The sequence below is a fragment of the Temnothorax longispinosus genome, chromosome 2 (genome assembly GCF_030848805.1).
Source record: "Temnothorax longispinosus isolate EJ_2023e chromosome 2, Tlon_JGU_v1, whole genome shotgun sequence".
NCBI lineage: Eukaryota > Metazoa > Arthropoda > Insecta > Hymenoptera > Formicidae > Temnothorax > Temnothorax longispinosus.
The window spans coordinates 2,057,615-2,083,542 of NC_092359.1; the positions used below are offsets into that span (position 1 = coordinate 2,057,615).

The 25,928-nt window shown below is 38.2% G+C and overlaps 1 protein-coding gene across 3 annotated transcripts; it reads right to left on the reverse strand.

Moving 5' to 3' along the window:
- Positions 1 to 562: 562 nt before the first annotated feature.
- Hmgcr (HMG coenzyme A reductase) lies at positions 563 to 25,704 on the reverse strand. Of its 3 annotated transcripts, none has more exons than XM_071770877.1 (9): positions 25,272 to 25,701; positions 8,638 to 8,861; positions 7,897 to 8,008; positions 6,027 to 6,114; positions 5,633 to 5,930; positions 5,096 to 5,241; positions 3,165 to 3,729; positions 1,806 to 3,058; positions 563 to 1,068 (listed from the first exon to the last, which is right to left on the reverse strand). In XM_071770877.1, the coding sequence occupies exons 2-9, from the start codon at positions 8,821 to 8,823 to the stop codon at positions 981 to 983; spliced, it is 2,736 nt and encodes a 911-aa protein (XP_071626978.1). In that variant the 5' UTR covers positions 8,824 to 8,861; positions 25,272 to 25,701; the 3' UTR covers positions 563 to 980. The 3 variants fall into 3 exon arrangements, with proteins under 3 accessions (XP_071626978.1, XP_071626979.1, XP_071626980.1); XM_071770878.1 differs by lacking the exon at positions 25,272 to 25,701 and adding an exon at positions 14,934 to 15,315; XM_071770879.1 differs by lacking the exon at positions 563 to 1,068 and adding an exon at positions 1,075 to 1,601 and having other exon boundaries at positions 25,272 to 25,704.
- Positions 25,705 to 25,928: the final 224 nt, after the last annotated feature.

Here is a 25,928-nt window from a genome sequence, read left to right on the forward strand (position 1 = left end):
TTTCATTTACGTTATAAAAAAATTACCTATAATTATATACAATTACGAAAGATGTAAATTATTATATTTATTTCGCTATTTTTTGTACATTGGAGTAATATAATTTTGCATATTTTTTTCTTATTTAAAAAGAACAATGTTTTAGAAGATATGCTGCTTAAACAATATTTGTAGATATCACGTAGACAATTAGATTAAAATAAAGTTTTTTTTCTTTTGCGAAAACTTAATCTGTTTATATTTAATCCGATGTTTATCATTACAATAAATAAATGTATAATTGTACGCTTGTTGGAACCGAGACGAAAATCTAAACAGATGACATAAGACGCGATTGCGTTGAAAATATCTGCATAATCTAATTATTGTCCGTTGGTGTTTAACCCTTATTAAGACATTGGTCAGTTAAAATCGTATTATCGCTATTGTATTGCAATTTTTCGAAGCCTATCAGAGAGATCTGGCGATTATATAATTACAATTTATGCATTATAACATGAATTACAATGCAATAATTATATATTACAGTCATATGCATTGCAACATATAAATAATACAGATAAAAGTCTCATTTTTTTATTTCGCTGTAATTCGCACGTGCTCGTTTTTCGATTCCAGCGTTCGATTCGTGGAATTAAAAAACGAATTAAAAAATTCTGATTAATACAATGGACATTTCGAAACAATCAAAAAGTTCATTATTTACATTAAAGCACTATAGGAAGAGACAGTTGATCATTTCCGTCACTTCTTTTTCCATATACATATATACATAGACATAATATACACATTATAGTCCGACCTACATCTCATCGCATATTGCAGAAACATTCTTGACTAACTGTTTCTTTGGAACACTAATGAGGCAGGTGCGAAACGATACGTAAATAACAGGCCGCTTCATACAGAAATTATGAAAATACATATTTGCCACGAACTAAAAATTTTTGCGCAAAGTCTACACAAAAATTTTAAAACGGTTAAACGTTTGGCACAGTTAGCCTGTTGTTGTCGCTACTACTACTGCTGTGAGTAGTATGCACCGGGTTACTAACTTCGACAGACGATCTGCAAACAGAAAGAGAAACGTGCAAATCAGTTACTTGCTAGAAAATATTTAAGGCTCCTGGACGGTCACCGCGGCCATACTGGATTCTTACTATCGAGGCGAGGAAAACACCCAATTTTGTTGTGCATGCTATTTTCAAATAAAAAGACATTTCAATAAAACATCACTATAGATCGTTTCAGAACACTTCCGAAATTGACCGAAAACTACCCTTTTCCCTCGACAATAAACAAACAGCTATAAAACGAAGCCTAAACATACGGGAAAAACAGCCGTTTAACGACTATCGAAAGGAGGTGAAAACGTTCCTTCCGCATGCAAATCTTACTTTTCGGTCAATTTTACGACTTTCACGAATACGTTAAACGTTAGAGCACAAGCGCAGAGCGAATAATAAAGAAATAGCATGCACAATAAAATAGGTTGTCAACATGTCACAAAAGACTTCTCCATTGGAGAGAGTTCTTACGATGGTGACGACGGTACGTCGTCACCGTCAACGCAGAGTTCTCGGCTGACCATATCCAGGGGGCTTAAAAAATTAACAGTAATTAATAGTTCAAGATGATTTGGAAATAAACTTCTTCAGTTATTTTAATAATTAGTATCTACATGTTAAGAGAAAATTGTTCTAAAAATTTTAATAATGATTTTAATAATGATACCGCATTCAATTTCTCATTTAGTTTCTCCAAACATATAAGTATAAATTCAATGAAACGCTCAAGTCACGTACCTGTTATGCGTCAAATGACTCTTGACTAAGTCCCCGGAAGTCAACGCGGCCATCAAAGATAGCTCTCCGGCGAGTACGGTGGCGCAAACGATTTGGGCGAGTTTTTTGGCGTTCAGACCGGGTTCCGTGGAATGCGCACCCTTGATCCCCAGCATCGCCAAGCACGCACTTTGCGCCGGCAAAACAGTACCACCGCCCACTGTGCCGACTTCTAGGCTGGGCATCGTGCAGGTAATGTGCAGATCCTTGTTGTCCACACCACCCGGTTCCATCACCGTTATACAGTTACTGCTGCTAACGTTCTGTGCTGGATCTTGTCCAGTTGCGATGAAAATTGCGGTCACGATATTTGCGGCGTGCGCATTGAAGCCGCCCATGCTGCCTGCCAAGGCTGAACCTATCAAGTTCTTCTTGATATTGAGCCTGACGAGTTCTTCCACCGAGGTCTTCAGCACGCGCGACACGACGTCCGCAGGTACGATTGCCTCGCTCACCACGGTTTTACCCCTACCCTCAATCCAGTTGACAGCTGCGGGCTTTTTATCGGTGCAGAAATTCCCACTGAGGGAGAGTATCTCCATGTCCGGAAAGTAGGTCTGTAACGTCTGCAGAGACCTCTCCGTCCCCTTGGACATCATATTCATCCCCATAGCGTCACCGGTCGGGCCGACAAAGCGTAGATGCAGGTCCCGGCCGGCTACTTTCGGGTCGATCTTCGTCAGTCGAGCAAATCTGCTGGTTTCCTCAAAGCTGTCCTTTAGTTTCTGAAAGTTTTCCGGCTGTTTTATCCACGATATCGCTTCGTCCACGCGTTCAATGTTCGGGAATTGCACTACAGGTGCTCGAGTCATCCCATCCGTAATTACGCGAGTGGTCACGCCGCACTTCAAGAGCGCGCGGCTGCCGCGATTTGTAGACGCCACCAAGCAGCCCTCCGTCGTTGCCATCGGCACGTAGTACTCCTGGCGTAGTACTCCATCGTCGATCAGCAACGGCCCGACGCTACCAACCGGTACCGGGACGTACCCGATGACATTTTCGCAGCAGGCGCCAAACACCTTGCTGTAATCGTAGTGTCGGTATGGTAAGTCGGTCATTTCCTCGGTGAATTTTCCGGCGTCACCCACGACGAGACGCCTGATGTCAACACCGCGCTCAAAGTCTCCTACCGCTTTTTCCAACTGGTACGCAGCTATGTCCTTGCGTTTCACCAGTTGTATCACCTCCTCGTTCGTCAAGGCACTGGCTCCAAGCTTATATACACATACGAGAATATATATAATTATATTATACATATACTAATACATTACATATTATTATCTTATTATCTATTATTATCATTATATATTATTTTCTTACCTCTGACTTATATATCTCGAGACAGTCTTCCACGCTCCGGGGAGCTTCGGACTTTTTCGGTGAGTCAATTTCGGAATTGCTCGCACCATGGTATATCGCGTCGGTCTGTACCTCCTTGTCAACGCACTCTACATCGTTCTCATTACCCCAGCCACCACCCACGCCGGACAGAGGAAAGACCGGCTCTTGGGTCGTCGGTAATGTTACGCCAAAATGTTCTTGAAACCACATATTCATCGTGATATCCATATTGTCCAGATTAGTTGAGCCGTCGAGAAGCTTTACTTTTTCTTCCACTGTCATCTCCTTCGCCTCGCCCTCCTCTTCCTCCTCTTCTCGTCTGGCGACCACATCGCTTCTATCCTCGAAGAAGATGAACTTTATCGCCAGCGCTAACACCAGTATCAATATCACAATGTTGTCCGCGCTGGCTGATAGCCAAGTCATTTGGTGTTCCTTCAATTCGGAACTCTCGTGATCGGAACCGTTTACCGCGTCCGAGCTCGTGGATGTCGCTGCCCTTCTCGTCGTGTACTCGGCTTCTTCGCTCTTAAAGGGCCAGCGGCTGTAATATGGAACAGACAATTAACATAAATCTAAATTATAAATAAATTAAAACAATCTAGATAATTATATAAAGCAGAGAATAGATATTTTATTACTATAAAATATAACTCTTCCAATGCAATATGGAAATTATAGATGTAAATGCACAATCCTAACAAGATGACAATTGAGACCGCAAATCGTAATTGTGTGAAAATATTTAAGATAAAAAAAATTATTAGAATGTTTACGTAAAAACTTCCTCAATGTATACACCGCAATATAATGATAGTTATGTTAATGGACAAATGAGAGAAAGTCGTTTTGAACGAAATACGAAGCCCACGAAGCGAACGCAACAACAGTTTTTCGCAAACTAAAACGTATTATAATTCAGAATGATAACTGGTAGCACAACGGAGAGAGAATATTCGAAGTATTCTGTACCACCACCACCATCCTATAATGTCATTTATTTTTGGACTCTCATTTTACTTTGTATGGACGACAGTCCTTTTGTACACGAGTTATTATTAACGTTCTCATGCAATATTAAAATACGCTTTGCCATTCACACGGATCTGGTACAAAAACGTAGCACTCTCGATACTTTAAATGAAAAATATTTACGTATTGTATAACTACGATTGCATAAAGATGAAATTGTATAACAACATACGTCATGTTGAATTAATGTTAAAATATGACTTTTCAGATTTATTTGTTTTTTGTCGAAAGCGTAAAACCGTGAAAATCCAAGGTTACATCCAAACTAATATATGAGATTATTTATTTTTTTACTTATTTAATTTTTATAATGGCAGTTCGATTAAAAAAAACCGTCACAATTTTTTTCTAAAAATATATTTAGAATTCTATGAAATAGAGTCCATTCGATTTCGCATCTTATCTTTGTAAATATCCACTCGAGAATATCCGAGACGAGAATGATGAAATTATACATATGAATGACTTTTTTTCCCATTGCGAGATTATTTTGTTCGTACTGCGATAGCCGACAACTCTTTGAAAACGTCCAAACTTCTTGCTCGATAAGATCTTGCTTCCTGTGGAAAGCTTCATTGAATATGGATACTTCATTGAATAGAAGTCTATATCCAAATGCTAATGTTTACAGATGAACCTGACCTGACGTCAAAATTAGGCGTCACAAACTGTTTGACAAAGACGGCGTAAACATAAAAAAAGTAATGAGGGTCAGATACAATAGCTCTTCGGCCACGGTTTCCTGCTCCGCCGCGTGTGTACCATATACATTATCGTACATAGCCGCTTTATATTCTAAAGTTTGCATCAAGGAAAAGGAGAAGGAAAAGATCCCTTCTTTTTGTTATATCACCACAAGAAACAATAAAAATGTATACCTGTTGGCATGTACTACAAATAGGCCGGCGATCATGATCATTTTGACTCGCTCCACCACAGGATTCGGTTTTTGATCCTCCTCGTTTAACTGCATTATAAATTTGTCTGCGCTCAGTTGGCTCATATTATTACTCCCGCGAGAAAGCTGTAATACAATAGCGTCCTTTACACAAATACAAATTTAATGAGTATATAATTTTTATCGCATACGATATTGGACAATTAAATTCTTCGTCTTTTTGGCGATTTTCTAAATTTGGAATCTCGGGGGCCTTGAAACATTTCTAAAATCTTGCCAAATTCGACGCTTACATTATTCTCAAGTAAAAAAAGAACTTATATGGTATTTGTATAATGATGTACGTTAAATATACTTGATAGCATCGGATTTCTCTAACAATAATGGACCTAATCTTTTAAATCTGTGCTTTTCAACTTTGCTACGTTACGCTTTCTGCGTTTAAAACGGAATACTCGATTTGTAAAAGTACGGGGAAAGGAGTCGTTTCAAATGAGAACATCAAATTGAGCTATACCTCGAGTATGAGCGACAAGCAGGCCGGATAAAACGTCATAAAGACGATGTAGTTGACGATCACCCCGAGGCATGCAAAGGTGCAGAGGATCTCTAGCCTCCTGATGCCCGATAAGGATCCTATGCCGATCAGGAGGGTCTCCACGAGGGTATCCAGAGTGATGGCCGGTCCCAGCAGAGACATGCCGCGCGCGATGTTTGCTTTGACTTCTTCTGGATTCCGCGAACTTAGAGCATACTGCGCCAATGTCGCGGCCTTTGATAGGTCGATAAGAAGCAAAAAGAAAACTAAAGCGTCCCTAGAAGAGTAATAACGTTTCATTGTAATATCGCGCGGATAGAGAAGTCATTATAGTCTCCTCGTATATAAAGCGACGGTAACCGCAACTGCTTACCTCCAGTCTGCGAAATCGCTGCGGCCAAAATTCATCACGCTGGACGTGAATACCACGCTAGAGCACACGGTAAACAGGCCGGCGATACCTGAAACGCATACGACAAATCTGTTGAGTATGTGATAATCGAAATTAAGTGTGTTAAATTGCGATGAAACCGACATGATTTCGATGCGAAGGACGTGTAAGGAAAAGACAGGTCGCTCTCGTCGTGTTTCGTTCGTTCACGAGTAAGTGAACGGAAGGATTTTTATGTGCAGGGTACCTATCCGTGGGAATATAACTCAGTATTTTACCTCTTTAACGATCTCTCGTCGGTCATTACTGTGTCAATGTCATCGGCGGAACGCAGTTCTGCATTTACGCGGCGCGTGTTCTCGTTGCGAATTAAATTATCTGCACGCATAACGTTACGCGAAGCGTTAAATGGCGTAAAAAGAATTCCCAGTAACCGAATTCAGTAATCGAGCATAACGCACCGGACGAAACGCTGTCACTTTCTATGAGACTTTCACTGTTCGCTGTCGTGGGCTTTCACGCGCCGCTCGGGAGGATCCGGTTTTATCAATGGTCCTGACACGCATAATTATTACGCATTTTGTTCCGAATGGTTCCGTCGTCGACGCACCGGTGTGTATCGATCTGTAGTAATCATGGAAAAAAGAGAAAGATCCTACTTCCGGAGAAGCGTAAAATCGAAAGGAACACTGTTGTCCGATTCGTGCCGTCTGACTCTCTCGCCGCGTGCTTATTTGAGATTCATTTCGTATTTTCGCGAACGGTTTTAATATAAATCGCGTATTTATGATAATTCAATGTATCTATATATATAGTCTAGTATTATATTTCAAAGTTCAAGGTCTAAAGTTGTTAAATAACACTGTTCCACAAAAGAAAAATCCGCAAAAATGACAATAATAGTTTCCTGTAGTTTTGAACGCTGAGTGCGATAGCGTTTGCCAAATTATTCTACCGTGTCATAATTTTTAAAAATTTGCAGTTGAATTTGCAAAAAAGACTATTTTAGTGTATTCTGGTATATTATAACTACGATTTGTGTGACGTGTTGGATAAGTTTTGTTACAATCAAAATTAAGCATGTTGTTCAGACTTTCAGCTCTTAAAAGAAATTTGTTGTGTCGATCATGGTTAAAAAGATATTGATGATTAAACATAGATTAACTATTGCTTCAAAGTTGCGACTACATGACCATTACTTACATAAACCATTAACTTATAAAATATTTTTGACAATAATAATAAGTGAATTGGGATCGATATGGTATTCAATCAAATAGAGAAAACGCCAAAATATTTTTTAATTATGTTAAGGGTTTTTCAGGATGTCTAAATTAAAAAATTGTTTCAGACTTATTTTAGACCAATTTTTACTCTAAAAAATAGTCCTTTTTTGCAAATTCTAAAAATTGTGGATAGAGCAATTTGATAAATGCTCTATCGTATTCAGCGTTCAAAAGACTACGGAAAACGATTATTCTCGTTCTTGTGCTCGAAAAAAAAGGAATTTTTGTTGAACAGTGTAATCTACGAACAGCTTGTACGAATTAAAATTTTCAATTTAATTCTCATACATATGTTTGTCAAGCAACGTAATAATAAACTGTATGACTGTAACGAATGTATGAACAACAACTTTTTGCGATAAAACTTTAACGTTACTAGATAATTAGAATTAATAATGAGAAATTTCTTGTGCAAATACGTAATCGTCTAGAAACTTATGCAAAACTCAATACATTTTACATGCAGTTTCAATATAAATCATTATTCTATAATGAATTATGTAGGTAATAATACATAACAATACATAAACAATGAAAGTTGTTTTAAGCGTTATTAATTTTCTTACCTAAAATGTATTTGGATCCCATTTTTTGCAAATTGCGAAACTGATGATAAGTGAATAGCACCGCCAGGCAACGTATTATCGTCATCACTATAATGTCAGCCGCTTTTAGATCCTATCGAACAATATGCATACGTTAGGAATTTTTTCTATCAGAGTAGACAAAAAAGTATTAATTAAAAGAAACAGTAGCGCACATAAAAATTTTGTTTAATCCAACAGTCACACACACACACACACACAATTATTTCATAAGATATAGAAATAATATACAAGGGTCGGTAGTAATTTTTCTCGTCATTATGTCATAAAAATTTCTAACAACACAAATGGATTTCAATGCAACTCACTTCTTCTACAATAAGAAATTGAATATTCAATATAATCACTGCCCTTTGACTGCTATACATATTTGACATACGCGTCAGTTTGAACTGCTCGTGTGACACACTTATGTAACTGATTACAACGCCTTTTAACATAATGCCACTTAGAGACTACAAGTAACAACTCAGTGAAATGCAAAAACTTTCTATGGCGCTAGATTCGAAAGAAAAAAAAAATTTGGTGGCATTACTTTCGTACCGACCCTCGTAAATAAGTATCTTTTAATAATTCGATCTAATACAACATATTCATATACCTATACAAAACATCGTAAAAATCAGGACTTTACGTGACAGAAGTTGACGTCCTTAAGAAAATGATCGAAGCGTGGAATTTCACACGACGATCTCTGCTCACCATAGTATTGCATTTGTTGTGACGGCAGTACGTGGCACCGAGCAAGTCCTCCCCGCGTGCCCCTTCCTGTCCACTTCTAGTCTCCCTGTTATACATACACGCCGTCAAAGTAAAGATCGTCACGATCACCTCCAAGGGATGACCGGCGCAGAACCGGCCCAGTTTTTCGAATACGTGAGCCAGCATCTTTGATGGCTCTCGTGAAAAAAAAGTTCTTCCGAAATCTGCAACATATTGATCGCGTGTTTCAAATCTTAAAGACTTATCGAGAGAAAAAGAGAAAAGACGGGCGATTTTAAAGATTCATCGCGCGCTTCTTTGGTCAATCCTGATGAGTAGCGATCACGAAACTTTTATCGTAGGGCAGAAACATGAAAAGTGAAAAGTTTCATGTATAACTATCTCATTCTATTGGTGTTGAATAGAAGGAGATATATAGTCATATGAAATTTTTCACTTTTCACGTTTCCGAAAGTTTCTAGGGGAAAAGTTACGCGATCGTTGCCCTGGAGTCAATTTTTTCCTTAGCGAAAATATTAAAGGGGATCGTCTTTTATCGCACAATTTCTCGCACTCAATATATCAGCTTGCGACGGTCTTTTTTTACACCAGAACTCATTCAAACACATTTATTTCTTAAATTCTCTTGGTTTACTTTCCATTTATTTTGATGAGAGATCGTGAGAATTGACTGGTTTCTTTCGAGAGTGAAATAATATATGCGTGATCGCGCGCGTCTATGCCGACATGTAATTTGCATGCGGCGCAGACGACGACGCCCAGGTTTGGGGAAAGTGACCGTTGCATCACTTTTTCGAGTGTCAACAAATGTATAATAGCTTTTAGCCAATTAACTTATATAATTGTTATGTAATTGCCGAATTCTTCAGCAATTCTATACCTGTTATCCGATCTTATACAAGTTATTCTATACCTGTTATCCGAAGTTATTTTTTATGTCGTATCACGTCGATTTTATCGCGCGTTCTATATAAAACGAAATATAATTTTTTATCTCTCTACGTGTGTGCTTGTGTGAAATGAAGTTATAAAATACTTCTCAGAAATATTTTATAACTTTATTTCCATATTATTTCGTATTTCTTTCATACAAGCATACACGTAGAGAATTAGAAAAACGTTATTATATCATTACGTCGTTCTATGGAACGCGCGTACAATCGACGTGCAACGATATGAAAAATAACTGCGAATTGTATAAGATCGGATACTAGATAAATTTGTTGAAAAATTCGGCAATTATATAAGTTAATTACATTAAAATACATTAAAATAATGTTGGGAAATCATTAAAATCGAAAGTGCTGAACAATGTGATTACGGTACTTTTTATTGATGTCATTAAATGGGGTACTCGGAATAGCTCAGTAATAAGTACGGTAATAATGTTTTTTCGCTTAATTTTATAAAGAGATTATGTGTATGTAAAATTATGTATATACATGTATAAACTAGTGGATTTCCAAGCTATACAAATAAGATGCGGTATAAATTTACAATTCGTATCTATTCTCATTGTCTCTTTGTCTTTTACTCCCACTGCTTATTGTCTACCGTTTGCACAAGCTCTATGTCGATTTACATGTGTTTTGTTTATTTTCTTTGTCACTCTCATCTTCATAGCATCTGCATATCGACTGCCCGAAAGAAATTTACGGGATTACGCAAGAATAGAAAAAATGAAATCTGAATCTCATGAATATATTACGACATCGTTAAGATAATTCGAGTTTGCGAAAAATCCGTCCTAATGCGTTCTACTAGACTGGCCAGTTAAACGAAATCTTTGCAAGAGTTGGATGACAACACGGAGGGATCGACCGATAACACTGTTACAGCGTGTTACGAAATCGTATTCTTGAACATCTTAAGCAGCCCGGTTCGCTTTCTAGTTGATCGTTGCCTCTCGAGGACAAAAAAAATCGTTGAGAAAAAAATCAAGCGGACTTGGTTCCACATAAATGTGTCATTCCCACATTCGAAACATCGAATCAGTAAGTCCTCGAGGGGTGAATCGGATGGAAAGGACGCATGCTCCGCAGGGTGACCCTTTAATCGCGGGCAAAGTACAAGTTCTAGAGCGTCCTGTGTAACGCATCTGTCCGGATAGCCGAGATCTTTTTATGCATATACAGTAATGATACAGGTTGTCGACTACGGAGAAAGAGCACTAATTCACCGGCGTGACTCGAAATGTCTGTCAAGGTCGGTGACTTTCCAAGTGTCGAGAAGTACTCGCGCGAGTATTTCTACACACCTGACTGATCATTATCCTCTTCTCAGTTTTAACAACTATCGCGGAATTTACTTTTCTCGCTGGCTACGATCTGTGCTCTTTATAAAGAGTATATATTGTCGCCTGAAAAATTGTCACGTTTACATGAATTAATTAAAATCAATTAACTTAATTCTTCGATATAAAACAAATAAATTAATCACATTTGCATAACAATATGCAACTTTTTCACCACGACTCTTTTTCTTGGGAATAAAATTTATTAGGCCTTTCAAAAGTGACAAATTTCTTTAACAGCAATTTGTTATCGTTTATCCTATATAGTTTTAATATGTATATGTATATCGAGCGTAATATATATGGAGAGAGGTAAAAGCCATAGATAGTGATGTAAGTCAAATTTTTTTAAGTATTGACTCGTGTGCATAGATGCAATTTATATATTGTATATATTGCAACTATGCACACGAGTCAATATCTTAAAAATTGGACTTAAATCACTATGACTTTTATCCCTCCATATATATATATATATTTTACGCTCAATAAACTTATATTGCGCACAATTATAAATAAAATGGTAGAAGATAATAGTGAAAATTATAGTGATATTGTAAAATCAGATCTATAAAAAGCTTATGCGATAGGACATCAAGATGGAAATATCGCAAAATATTTAAAATTTTTCAAATTCTTTAATATTGTCACGTATTCTCTGTAGAGAACTTATATTTTTCATTTTAGACATATTTATATATGTCAGCAATGTAATTATTTGCCCACGAAATGGCAATGTTGCCGATAGATAGGAATGAGAAACGCTTAAAAATAAATTGGTTGACCGTGCTGGAAAGGATTAGTTACACATGTTAATTGATACACACCTCTTAAACAGATAATGTAGGTTCGATTGGCAGTCGCTGCATGAAACATGCATCGCTAATTATGCAGGGAACCATGTATATTGATTACCTTCGAAATTTCTTTCGCTTTAGAGCCGGTTGTTCCAACCTGTTGGTAAACTAACTAATAGTTAAATCATATGTCTACCTTTATCTAATTTGAAGGAAAAACAAAGCACATGCTTTAACTATTAGTTAGTTCACCAACACGTTGGAACAACCGGCCCTTAAACTTGAAACGAGATAAATATGATATGAGAGCCGCGAAATTATCAGTTGTATAATATTCTTTTAAAAATCGACTTGTTGCATAAACTTCGCAACCGTGTGGAATATATTAAAAAAGAAAATAAAACATCTCAATGAGCAATAACTTTATAAGTGTTTCTCGTAAAAGATTTTAAATATTTCTTTATATTTTGTATTAAAAAAAAATAATAATAATTTCCATCACATTTTATCATAATTATCACAATATATAAGTTGTAATTCTGCAAATAAAAATATAGCTATACATATCTGCATTGTCATTTATATTACAAAATATAATATTCATTGAATTAAATCACGTTAAAATGCGACAAAAATTATATATCGGATAAAAATAAAACATAAGTAATAAACGATCGCATCGCAAGTAAAAAGCGAGTTAGTTGACACAAATTCCTCTTTCAGTTTCAATTGCTCGAGGACTATCGGCTTCTCGAGAGTCACACAAAAAGGGACATTCCTTTTACTCAATCCTCGATATCTGTAATCGAGAGAGAAAGTGCGTGCGTATATTCCTCGGACGTTCTGCATATTCTACTTTTTTCTTCTCTCTCTCTCTCTCTTTCTTTCGTACTTCCCTTTTCGTCAGTCATAGTGTATTTAGAGGCGAATTTTCCCGTACTTTACTATATACGCTGAGGAATCGCTACTTTCTTTACTTCTTCACGTTCCAGGAACGTTCACTTCTCTCCTGGCGCATTAATGCAACGTTGCTCACTTTTTCCGCGATACGTTTCTCTCCCGCGACCGGGTGACCCTGAAGTAAATGAAATTTACTTTCTTCGACGAAGCGTAACGAATAGTGCGTGCTCCGGCGCGTCTCTCTATCATCCCTCTCCCTTTCTTTTTTTTTCCTCGTGTCGGAGCGACTAATGAGTAGCCGGGGCATACTCTGACACTAAGATTGACCTGCGAAGATTGATAAATGTCCCAAGAAGCCCAGAAGGTCCGGTGGCAAATGTCTATTTAGGATAATCGGGAGTCCGTCTCTGACGAATAAAGATCCTCGCACAATGCCAGGCAACAGGAACAGGGAATAACACAGGCAATAGATCTTCAACCTATCGAAAGCCATATTTCTCTCAATCCATTCTATTCCTATTCCCTGTTTCTATTGCCTGTACTTTTGTATTGTGTTCTGACCTTAAACCTCCAACAAGCTCCTCTAATTGTAAGGTTCTGGCGCGGAGCCCGAGTCCGAACTTGTGCTCCGAGCGATACGTATCTTTATTACAGATATTTACTTTGCATGTACATGGTTCCGTAATTAATTAGACCCTGCAGTTTCACAAATATCGGTTAGCTTTTAACCTTAGATTAACTCACTCTTCGTCTCTTTCTAAGGGGGACGTTTAGAAAGAGACAAAGAGTAAGTTAACCTAAGGCTAAAAGTTAATCGATGTTTGTGGAACTGGGCTTTAGACAGCTAACTGACAAGCGGCGCTTTATCTCTTTTTTCGGCAGCCAGTAAAAGCCATACGTAAAAAATCAGTTATGCAATTTGCCTTTCATTAGCGATAGTCGGTCCTCAGCGAGAAAGCAACACTTTTTTTTAACTATATATACGGACGACGTTCGATCGAAAAAGAATAAAATTAGAAGTTTGCAAATTCAACGACTCTCGCTTATAAATATGTATATTGTATATGTATATTCTATTTTCGCGTCGATGCTCGATTACAATCCGCGGAATCTAAAATATGATTGCAAAATTGATAATAAACGTAGAATATGCCAAGCGAATGCGGTTTGTATTGTTCGAGTAAAATTTTATCTTAACATATTTAATTTTTAATAAAAAAAGACATTAAATATTAAATATAAAAATATCTGTGTGAACAATCAGACACTGAATTTTCATTGAGGGCGGATTGATTTACAATAAAAAAAAACAGTAATGAAAATGAATTAAGTTCTGACGTTAATAATAAATAAAGGCATATAGACTTGGTTGAATTTTCTCTGTTAACAAATATGTCTTTCGAGCTGTCATATAGTATCTTATTCCCAGAAATAAATCATTAATTTACCGATATAAAAGTTAATTTATATATTCAGACGTGAGAACGACCAGGTTTTCACATCCAGCGATGAATGAAGGTAACTTGAATTCGTAGTTCAAATTCAAATTATATTCGATTTAACAATGAGTCATTTTTAACAATTTCTATATAGGTCACCACTGCTCCTACTCAGTATATCATTAATTTAACTAAAACAATAGAGTTAAAATAATACTGTTTTGTGTTAAAATAATAAATTTCGACACACATGGTAGTTAAAAATAACAAAATGTTATTTAACTACTCAAGGTTTAAATTTCATCCTTTAATATTTAATAGTATAAATACTTATATTTAATGCGCATAGATTGTAGCCATTATGAATTAAAATTAAATTCTAATTTGCTTGACTCATATGTCATAAGTATTTATAAGAATTGTATTTATATAAGAACAAAGAAACTGAACACTTTAACATTTAATATTTAATATTTAATAAAAAATATTTTCATCAATGCCCCTTATCTGGAAACAAACAATACTTACCTCTGTAAATATACAATATTTAATAAAAGTATAAGTATTGTTTGTCTCCAGATAAGGATTCGTTCATTTCGTCTCGGGAATTCAATTTTTAATAGTTTAATCAAAATAATTGATTGTATAAACGTTAATAAAGATAGATCAAAGGTCTATTTAGCGAAATAGAAATTAACGCTGTATAAGCTGAGTAGCACACAGTATCCGTACTGTTCGGAGTACCAAAGTATATATATATATTTGGATTACAGATATCCGATCAGAAGACATCAAGTAAGAAAATTAACAGTCGAAAAATAATACGGAAGCCGCACGAATACATACCTTATTTGAAAATAAAATAACAATCCGTGGATTTTCAATCCGATATCCGGCGCTGTTGCGCACGGTTCGACGCCTGGCGACGGCCAAAATATTATTTTCTCGAAACGTGCCTTATCGATCGCCTGATTTTCCAAAATCTTTGCCTATAATCCCACGAAGTCGACGAGATAAACGCGTGTGCGAGCACGTCGACTTCTCGACGGTGAAAATATTTGGACGTCACGTTCGCACGGATCCGTAACTGTTCCCACGAATTCGTCGACTCAACTATGTAGGAAGAAGCGGAAGAACCGCAAACGGAGCACCCGGCCACCCGGCGATAGACACGTGGAGAGACCAAGTGTCGGTTTTGATCTGCGGCCTGACGCCGTAGACGCGAGAGATTTAAACCCTCCCTCCAAATTCGTCGGCCGTCGGGTCGGTCACCGTCGGCCGTGAACGACGCTCACAATTGCCGCCGCGTTGCATTCTCGGCCGTCTCCGCGCGCGCTCGATTGCACTCGGGGGATGGCGCGCAGGCGCAGACGCGTCCAGTCGCGTGCACGCACCGACCCGAATGGCGCAATTTTCATGCGATTTGTGAAATTTCTCGATCTGCTGGAAAAAAATGTTTTCAGATGAATCGACGTATCCATGGTTTCTTCATTCCGACACGTCCCGACACGCGTTTGGGAATTCGTCGCTTCGATAACAATATCTAAATGAACAACGTCGATATGCGATACATCGAAAGTCGCGCGCCGAGACTTTAAATATTCAAATTCGTTACGCGAACGATATAAATGTAAAACAAGTGAAAGATAAGAAGACATTAAAGGTGCCAATTCATGAGATGCTGAATATTCAGCGTCGTCGCTGAATCGTCGTTAATCGTGCCAGTACAATCAAACATAGACTTCAAAATACGTAAAAGATTAATTACTTTCAAGTAATATCTTCAAGTAATAATATTTTATGGATACATATATAAGGGCTGGTTGTTCTCCGCCTGTTGGTAAACTACCTAATAGTTAAATCATATGTATGTCTTTGTTTATCCTTTACATTGGACAAAGATATAATAGACATGTGATTTAACTATCAGGTAGCTTATCAATAGGTTGGAACAACCGGCCCTAAATAAAAGATATTATTTCTGAAGTTTTTTGCTTGCTGAAAATGAGCGTCGAGCGTCAACGTGAAGAGGCACCTTTATGACCTCACCAATCGATAGCATAATCGAGGCATAGCAATAAAATATTTTTTATTAAATATTAAATATTGAAGTCTTCGCACAGTTTCTTTTTTTTTCTAAGTAAAATTCTTATAATACTTATGACGTATGAGTCGCGCAATATAAAAATTTAATTCCAATTTATAATGGCTATGTATCCATACGCATCATACATACAAGATTTATATTATTCATTTTACGAGTGCGTTTTTAGATAAATTCGGCGATCGTCTCAGAATAAAAAAATAGAGAGATTTTTTATATACATATAGATATGTAAATCTGTGGAAAACATTGTAAATTTTTTTCCAACGTCATTATTCATGTAGCTATTGTACATACAATCTATGTAACGTTTTCCGTAGATTTATATAAATAATTTATGACCATTGGTTTAAACATTCGAAATACTTACTATACATGCTGTACCAACAAAAATTACTATAGTTGCAAATAGCTGTTATTACGAATTTAGTGGGGCCTTCTACTATAATACAATGGAGATAAAATAATAATAGTAAAAATACGTAATAACATAAGAAATGGAGAATCCTCTATCGTACGATTTATTATTGACGTACCTATAAGATGCTAGAAAATATATAATATAATAATGCCGATGAATTTAGATAATCAAAATGTCAACAAATTGCGCGCTATTTTGGTTAAGGAGGTTGGTTGCCGTCACGTTGCAGCGGAGCAGGGAAAAGCCTATATAGGTGTGTTTTCGTCACGTAAAATAAACGAGTTTTAGCAAATGAATACGAGGATCAGTACGAAAGTAATGCCTCCTAATATTTTTTTTTAAATCTGGCGTTATAGAAAAAAAATTTTGCGCTTTAATGAGCGCTGGTGTTGAGTGGTATTGTGGTCCTTTACGTGAGTTTGTCACACGAGCAGTTCGAACTGGAGTAGGTACCTATGTTTCAAATGTGCGTAACAGACAAAAAGGACGGTTGAATTTCTTACCGTGGAAGAAGTGAGTTCCAATGGCTGCATTCAGCGGAAAAAGCGGCTCAATAATTTTTTTATTATAATTGGTTTCTACCCTTGGATCCAGGGAAGAACTAAAGGCAAGGTCCAATATTTAAAAAAAATTACTGATCGCTTGCCGAGTCGCTTTTTCTGTTGAACGCAGCATTGAAATTTATTCGCATCTCAGAAATGTTTATGTTAATATCATTTTTGAAATACAAATAGATTTCAATAGGACTCACTTCTTCCACGGTAAGAAATTCAACCACAACCCTTGTCCGTTACGCACATTTGAAACACACGTCACTTCGAACTGCTCGTGTGACACACTCATGTAAATGATCACAATACCACTCAATATAACTCAACTAGAGACTTCAAATAACAACTCATTGAAACGCAAAATTTTAATATACATAAATTTAAAAGAAAAGAAAATATATGAAAATAATGATGTGATTAACCGAAACAAATTATTTAAAGAACACCTTCAATTCCATGTGAAATCCACTATTGAAAATCTCTTATGTAGACATGCAAAAATTATGCAGACTTGTGTAATCTGACAAATGTCAAAAGTTAGTAAATGCACGAATAATTTTATTCTCGCGTTGCAAGAAAATTCAATAACACAATACTGATTTGAAAAAGAAACGACACAATATGCTATATATTAAGCTACATATTTATCTATATATATTTCGTTACTGCGCATTCTTTATAATTTCTTATCTATAACGGCGCTCGTAAGTAAAATTAAATATTAAATATTAAAGTCGTCAATGTCTTTTTCTCTGTAAATGGAATTCTTGTGAATATTTATGACGTATAAATCGTGTAAATTTAGAATTTAAATTTAATTTTAATTTATAATAATCGCTATATAATTCAAACGCAAGTTACAACTAAAAGCACACAGAATTCAGTGAGCAGTAAAAAAGTATTTGGCATCAGTTCAACTGTAGGAATTAAAGTGGAGATCCGTGATCAGTATCCACAAAATAGTGCACGATTGCGACTCGAAATACACAAACTTTATTCGATGCTAATATCCAGCTTTAATCGTAAAAGTTTACTACGAATGACTAACCAACAATTATTTCCAACGAAACGATCTGCAAAGAATATAAAATATATATATATATATATATATATATATATATATATATATATATACGTACGCACGATCTGTTTATTGTAAGCCATCCGATCGTTACGGCTGGCAATTTCGCAATTCGCAGGCGCATTTTAGAAAAGTAGTAATGCATGCGTGCAAAACTTTTCAGCTTGTACGACGATTTAAAAGAAGACGATGTCGTGCGACAAGTCAAACTTGATCCCGATTAAAAAGAAGCGAATTATTATTCAAATAATTAAAATAAGAATAATTATTCAAATCAACTGTTCAAAAAGAGATTGACTGGAATGCGTTAAACAAATTTAATTCCAATTAAAAAAAAAGAATTATTAAGAACGGTCATTTAATGCCAAATTTATTTTGTTTAATCAATTGTAAGTAGTAACCGAAAATCTGGACACGGATCATCGTTATTTAAATTGTTCGGAAATTACGTGCTGTACTTCGTAGTATAGCAGGACATATACTGCTGAGACGGTACAACACTTTCCTGAAGCTATTTTAACATCCCTTATAGGATTAGATTAGAAGTGAGTTTCATATGCTGTACATCGTGCGTATGTGCACGTCGACAGTGGAAATGCTTTCGTGCGCGCGATTCCGGCCGACGAAGCATTCATCTCGCTGCTTTTCAAACTGTATCTTCGCCGACGATCGACTTCGCAAACCTCTCGCAAACCTCTGCAAAACTCACTCGCGCTTCGAGAGGTTCAACTTTGTTTGGTAGATAAATGAATATGGGCAATTCCTGGATATGTATCATCACATTATCGCGTGCGTCATCCCGATTCGCGTTAATCGATTATTTATGACAGAGAAACACAATTGGGGGAGAGCTTCTTACGCACATATATATTTACGACAATAAATTTCTTTTCTACTACGTAGATTTGTAATTCTTGGTATACACACGCATATTTCTCGTACTTCAAACGATGGTACAAAGTCGATTGTCTGATGTGTTCCATCTATATACAAAATAATTCAGAAAGACGATCCATCTCGATTCGACAGAAGAACTACGGTATAAATCAATGGTTAATTATACCTAACGCTATTAATTGACAAAATGATAAAATGATACATGTTAAAATTCAAATTTATATATCGCAATACTTTCAAAATAAATGGTATATAACCAGGAAGTAATATTTTACTTCAAGAATTTTGATTGCGCAAGTAGAGATAAACTTTACATTTCTTTTCAAAATTCAAGATAAGGTAAAGAAAGGTTATTTAAGTCAGTTAAAAAAAAACAGCTAAACAAATTTTCAAGACATATAAAAATCCAAACCAAGTGGCTCCAAGAGCTTGGAGAGGAGGGGCGGGGAAGGGGGACTGAGACAAGTAAAAACATCGAATCGGCCTTAACAATAAATTAATGTAGAATATAACTATATAGAACATCATGATTCAAAAAGTCCCTCCCTACCCTATTCAGGATAGTTTTCCTAGGACAATTATTGTTGTTCTTTTCTTTACAAATCAACGACTCTTCGGAGCTGACAAAAGTCAGACGACAACCATGCACGGCGGGCACATGTGTACGTGGGCCAACGCAATTACCAAAACTTATAGAAAAAAAAAAACAAAGGTCGTTCGTGCCTCGTGTTACGTTTCACGGTGCGTAAAGCCCCTTGCACAATGCCAGGCAACAGGCAATAAGAACAGGGAATAAAAATCAGAAATCATGTATAAATGCAGAATAACCAGTGACACAGGCAATAGGCACAGAGTTTCCGTCACGTTGGAAATTCTATGCCTATTGCCTGTTGCCAACCAATCATAGCATTCGAATTTTTAGGTTGTAATTAACAATTTTTTGGTTATTTCCTGTTCCTATTGCGTGTTGCCTGGCATTGTGCAAAGGGCTTTACGCATCGTGAAACGTGACACGAGGCACGAACGACCGTTGTTTTTTTTTCCCATAAGTTTTGGTAATACGTGCGTTGGCCCACGTACGCACACGTGCCCGCCGTGCATGGGGAAAGGGGCTTAAAGTGCGTAGTAAGATGGAAAGCGGGAGAGAAACCCGCCGGTCGCGTCGAGCAAACAGCGCGGTTTCGGGTAATCGACGGTCGCTGCGCGAACAGCGCGAAGGCTTCGACAAGCAAAGTGGAAAATCGCGAGCGAATCCGGCGGGCGATCGCACCTTCTCTTGTCTTCGGCATCGCGCCCCGATATGCCGTCCAGTTTTATTCAAGATATAAAACGGCCCTGCTGTTCTCGGCGACTTTAGTTCTCGGCGTTACACGCGAGAAAGGCCCAGCGCGCGAGGCTTTGCGACGCCTCGTAGAAATCGGCTACCTCGCTTTCTAACGGGTCGTTTATCCGCGATACCGTCGGATCGTTTCATGCGCCGCGAACGGATCCCGCGCGTTCTCCGCTTCTTTTCCGCCGCAAAATCAAATTAATGATTCATTACAACGAAGTTGATCTCGCGTTCTCAGAGCTGAGAGTTCCTCGCGTAAACGGGGAAAGGGTTATCTATACCCGACCGGGGGGATTTCCACGTAGAAGTTGCGAGCGGCGAGGGATCTAGAGACGTCGACGAAAGAATTGCGCATTTGCCGGTTTGATTTGGCGCTAAAATTAAACCGCGACCGGGGGAATGATGAAAATAATAAGGAAAATACGTGCATGCTCCGTTTCGTGTCTCGTTTCTCGATCGCGAAGAGCTCCTCTCTCTCTCTCATAAATCGCACGCGTTTCAAACAATTTACAGAAACGGCACGCGGCACGTACGTTTTCACGGTCAGCAGAGGGCCGAAATTAACGGAGTATGTTTTCGCCGGAAACTACCGGCTTCGCCGAATGCGGAATGGTGCGTGTCCACTTGCGAGTAAGAACTCTCGAGAGCAAAAAGAGAGAGAGAGAGAGAGAGAGAGAGAGAGAGAAAGAGAGAGAGAGAGACTCTGAGAGTCTCTCTCTCTCTCTCTTTCTTTTTGCTCTCGAGAGTTTTTACTCGCAGGTGGAGACGCACCATAACAGGCGTACCTATATATACGCGGTGCGCAGGTAGTCGCCAAAGCGAGCAAACGTAATTCGACGAAGTCGCGATGTGTTCTCGCAACATCATGCATGAGACACCGGCGATCATCTTTTATTCCGATCATCTGTCCGGCTTCTCGGATGTATCATTTGCGCTATACGTGACCGCAATATACACGACAATCTCAGCTGCACGCTGCACAGATCGCGATTATTTTCAGGGAGGAAGGCGAAACCTTCCACCGAGATCCCGCGGCTTTCAAATGCTAAACGTTAAAACGCCACGTGAATATGATTACATCACGCGGTTTCGCTGTTCCTAAAATACGCCGTAAAATCAAACATTATCATCGGTATCGCTCTGCATATGATCAGCCTTTTCGGTGCATTCGGATTCTCTAAATCTGAACCAGTGAAAAGTTACTGAAATGGCATACTTTACTCTGATATCAGTGAATAGTCATTGAATGCATCAGTGACTATTCACTGATATCAGTCTAAAGTCCTATGCCATTTCAGTGACTTTTCACTGATTCCGATTTAGAGAGCAAAGTCATTGTTGATTGCTAAAAGCTTACGCACTTGGCTTACGCACTTGAAGCTACGGAGTGCCAGATGAACTCAAAGATTTGTTTTTTTTTTATCCCATCCGTTGTCTACGAGCGGGGGGAGGAGACGAAAGAAGAATTTATTTCGACCTCGCGGTATCTGATGGTGGACATTAAAAGCCGGATTGGCTTATCGTTACTGACGAACTACCGATCGACCAAAAAGGAAAAGAAAGGAAAGCGAAAGAGAATGCGTCAACGTAACTACATGTGTCGGTGCACAGAAAGAAAAAAAGTGTCAAATATATGCGCAATAACAATCTATAATCTTCTTCTAAGAATTTCTTATAAGAGCTTCTTATCTCGACCTTTTTTTGCCTAATTTAACGGTAAAATATGACAAAAAAATTATCTCCGTGTATAAGTCTTCACTTGACACTTCTTTTTTTTTCTGTGTATGCGCAACATGTATACGTCAGCGCTGCAGACAGATTCGTCGGGGCACGACAATGCCTGCGACAGTAAATGTTGGAATAGATTTGTCGCAATTTAAAGTCAGTCCCACATACACGGAGGAGCGGGCGCGTGTATGACGTTAACGCACCCGCGTTCCTGCGTGCACGCGCGACGCGGTTTCTCTCGCCGTAGAACGCACGCGGCATACTCATGACGCGTGCTGACGGAGAAAAAAAAAACATCCGGGATTCCCCCGAGTCGAGAGTGCACGGCCAAATCTGCGAGAACCCATCGTCTGATAAGTCTCGATATTAACATCAGCGTGATTCATATTAATCTGCTCTGTGGCCGTTACAAATATTGACGCAAGTACGACGCACAGGAACTTATCGCAACTAGGAAACGATTAACTAACCAAATATTAACTCAAACATTCTCGTTGGCTAAGATATATCGCAACTAGGAAGCGTTTAGCGTAAAATTAGCTGAAGTAATCTTCAGCTTAAGGTCGTAATCATTATTTGACTATCCTCGTAAAAATTTCGATTGTTACTATTCGTTCGACGCATTAATACACTTTTAAAGCGCAATTCTTCGTATATTCGTCGTTACATATTTTGTTTAACTTTGCTGTTCTTTTTCCACCGGTCTTCTGCGCGCGATTAATCATTCAATTCGAAAAATGGACCTGTGCATTAATACATATATAACGCTTGAAGGGAATCTATGGAAGGTTCTCCGGAATGCTTTATCCATGTACTCGCGCGTCCCGCGAGATCCGCGTATTCGGCGTTATCACCTCCGTGCGAACATAGAATCTTTCAATTTACGGTCAATTTTGCCAGTTTTGCCTTTTAATTTGTGCCCGTGACGAAAGTTTGCTCGCCTAATCTATCGCTTCCTGTCACACTTTCTAAAGAAGTCCGTATGTGCGTGTACGTGACCGTCCAAATTATGCACGACGAAGTTATGCGTGTACACCCTACGACGTGGCACAATCGAGTCGGCGAACCGCGTAATAATAGACGATACGTTCAACGAAAATCTCTATTTCCAAATGTCGGTGCGCCCAGTAAGCGAGCCGACTCGGAATCGTTTGTCGCAGCGGGATTTAACTCTTAAATGCGCAATTTTTCGTAGCGTTCTGAGTATTTTCTGGAACGACCTTTCCATCCAAAAGGGAAAGAAGAACCAGAAGGGCTGTTTACAGATCTGCAAAGCGCGTTTTATTTCGAACTTCAGGAGGGAAAGTACGCGGAGCATCGAAAAGTCGCTTTGCATACATGTAAAACTTAAAAAAAAAAAAAGTTCGGGATAAGCCTCAACTTATTGTCGCGTCTCCAACTGGGAATTCCAGTTCTTTAAGTATACTATCAACAACTATATGAAAAGCTGCGCATTTAAGGGTTAAAGTGCGTCGTGTGATCACGCGACGCGTGACTCCGATTCGATTTGAGTTGCAACAATAGGCCTGTTTCACATTGAGGAGAAAAAGAGAAAAGATGAACCGTGCAAGAAGTTCAGTTGGAAAAAAGTAGACCCGGACTTACAGCAAAGATATATAAATTGTTGCTGTTTACAGCAACAATATGTGAATTATTTCCATCAATAATATGTATGTACATCAGTGATAAAACCTCCGGTCGTAAACTGTTGCTAGAAAAATGTATTGCTCGAAGCAAATTCAATACTGTTGCTGAGCATTTGCGGAGGTAGATTTACATGACGGACGTTTATGGACATAAATATAACAGACGTTTTGCTAACGTCCGAGAAAGTTGAAACTTCATAACTTGCTTTGTACTTCAGCGCACTATTTTGTCTCAATAAAATCGTTAAATCGCTTTTCGACATTACTGCTCAATCTTGCTTACAAGATGTTATGTTGCACAGCTCTCTTCAAACTTTTAGAAAATTTCAGCATATTTTTCTTACATCTTTTTGCAAACAATGGGAGTTTTCCAGCAAGCGACACAAGTCGACACAAGTATTGCTTCATCTTTGTTATTTATTGCTTAAAAAAACGATACGATGTTTGTGTCGCTTGCTGAAAAGTTCCCAATCGTATAGGTAAACTTTCCAAAAAGAGAGAAAGAAAGAGAGAAACAGAGAGAGAGAGAGAGAGAGAGAGAGAGAGAGAGAGAGGGGGCATATAATATACTAACAAATAAACATTGATAAGAACAACAGATAAGAATTGCTCGTAAAAACGAGAATATACTATAATATATACGTGTGCAAGTATACTTAAAAATGCTCCAAAATCAAAAAGGACACGTTTTCTTCCTTTTTATAATTTTAATCTTGACTCACTTATTCTATTTTATATCAAATTATTACAGTTGAGGACGAAGACTAACAATATATCATATTTTCATTATTTTCTTTAAATCAACCTGATTTTCTTTTAAACCAACATCTTATTATTATGCTCGAAGGCCGTTGACCTTCTCACTTAGCTTTGCCCATTTCGTTGACTTCTTTATGATTAATTTAAAGGACATGTTTACGAATATGTACATAAGAAACTTTCGGGAACGAGGGAAACTCGTTTCCCGCAATATATACGTAAACGTAAATATATGATAATTTCGAGTGAAGTAACATTAACCTAACAAGTCAAACTTTAAATTGCATTCCTTTTATTTTTTATTTATTTGTTTTTTTAGTTTCCAAAGTTTTCCCCCCAAAATTTTACGCTAACGGCAGCAGTGATGAGTGATATCTAATCCGTTACGAAACGCGAAAATCCATCGTTCGATCCCGTTGCCAAACGAGCTTAAATTTCTACGAAAGGGGGGTGGAAGGGTGATATGCGAGCGTTATCACCCGCATACCCGAGATTGTCAGTATCAGAATTCGAAAAATTCGCTCGTCGATCGATTGATCGTGCGTTATTACACGCACGTGCGGCAAATATCCCCCGATCTCCGATCGTCGGAGCGTCGCACGCTCCGCCGTCCGCCGTCCGCTGCAGTCACATAACCTATACGGGCGAAAACGGCAAACTGACTCACGTTGCGATCCCCGCCGGAGATGTGTCGCTGATACGGCGACACCGCCGAAAAGGTATCCGTCCGCGGCGTGTCAGCCCCCGACTGTCCCCTCCGATGCGTACGCCGACCCTTCAGTCAGCCCTTCATGCTCCCGTCACCCACGATCACCCACGATCGCACTGTTGCAACCGCACCGAAACCGTGCGCCGTGCGTGCTACATAATCCCAAATAATCCACTAATCCAGTCGTGGACGTGGGACGTGGTCACTCGTGGTGCGACGAACTCCTTTTTATTACGACATCTACCCGACATTTCGGGAACAGGTTGCGTCATGTATTGATCGCGCGTCCTTGCCGGACTCGTTGTCAGATCGGTACATCATCGGCCCTTCCGACTTTCGACCGGCGAACACGTGGCGAATTGTCCCGCGAGCAGACACGACTGATCATTACGGTAGTGCATGGTAACCGGCGCCTTAATTAATGATCGTTGGTGACTGGAGAAATTTTTCGAGATTTTGTAAAAAATTTTGAATGGCATACTTAAATGACTGAATAATGACGAAAAGTGAAAAATGCGTCATTCGGCGGGTTATCCATGAAATTATAGTCTCATTTAATTATATATTACATTATACTAATAATAATAATTTATTATTAATGTATGCATACGATAA

Coding starts and splice junctions, on each gene's coding strand:
- Hmgcr (XM_071770877.1), bottom strand. CDS start 8,823: ATGCTGGCTCACGTATTCGAAAAACTGGGCCGGTTCTGCGCCGGTCAT. Junction 6,115..7,896: donor GGGATCCAAATACATTTTAG/GTAAGAAAATTA, acceptor TATGCGTTTCAG/GTATCGCCGGCCTGTTTACC. Junction 1,069..1,805: donor AGTCATTTGACGCATAACAG/GTACGTGACTTG, acceptor TTCTGTTTGCAG/ATCGTCTGTCGAAGTTAGTA.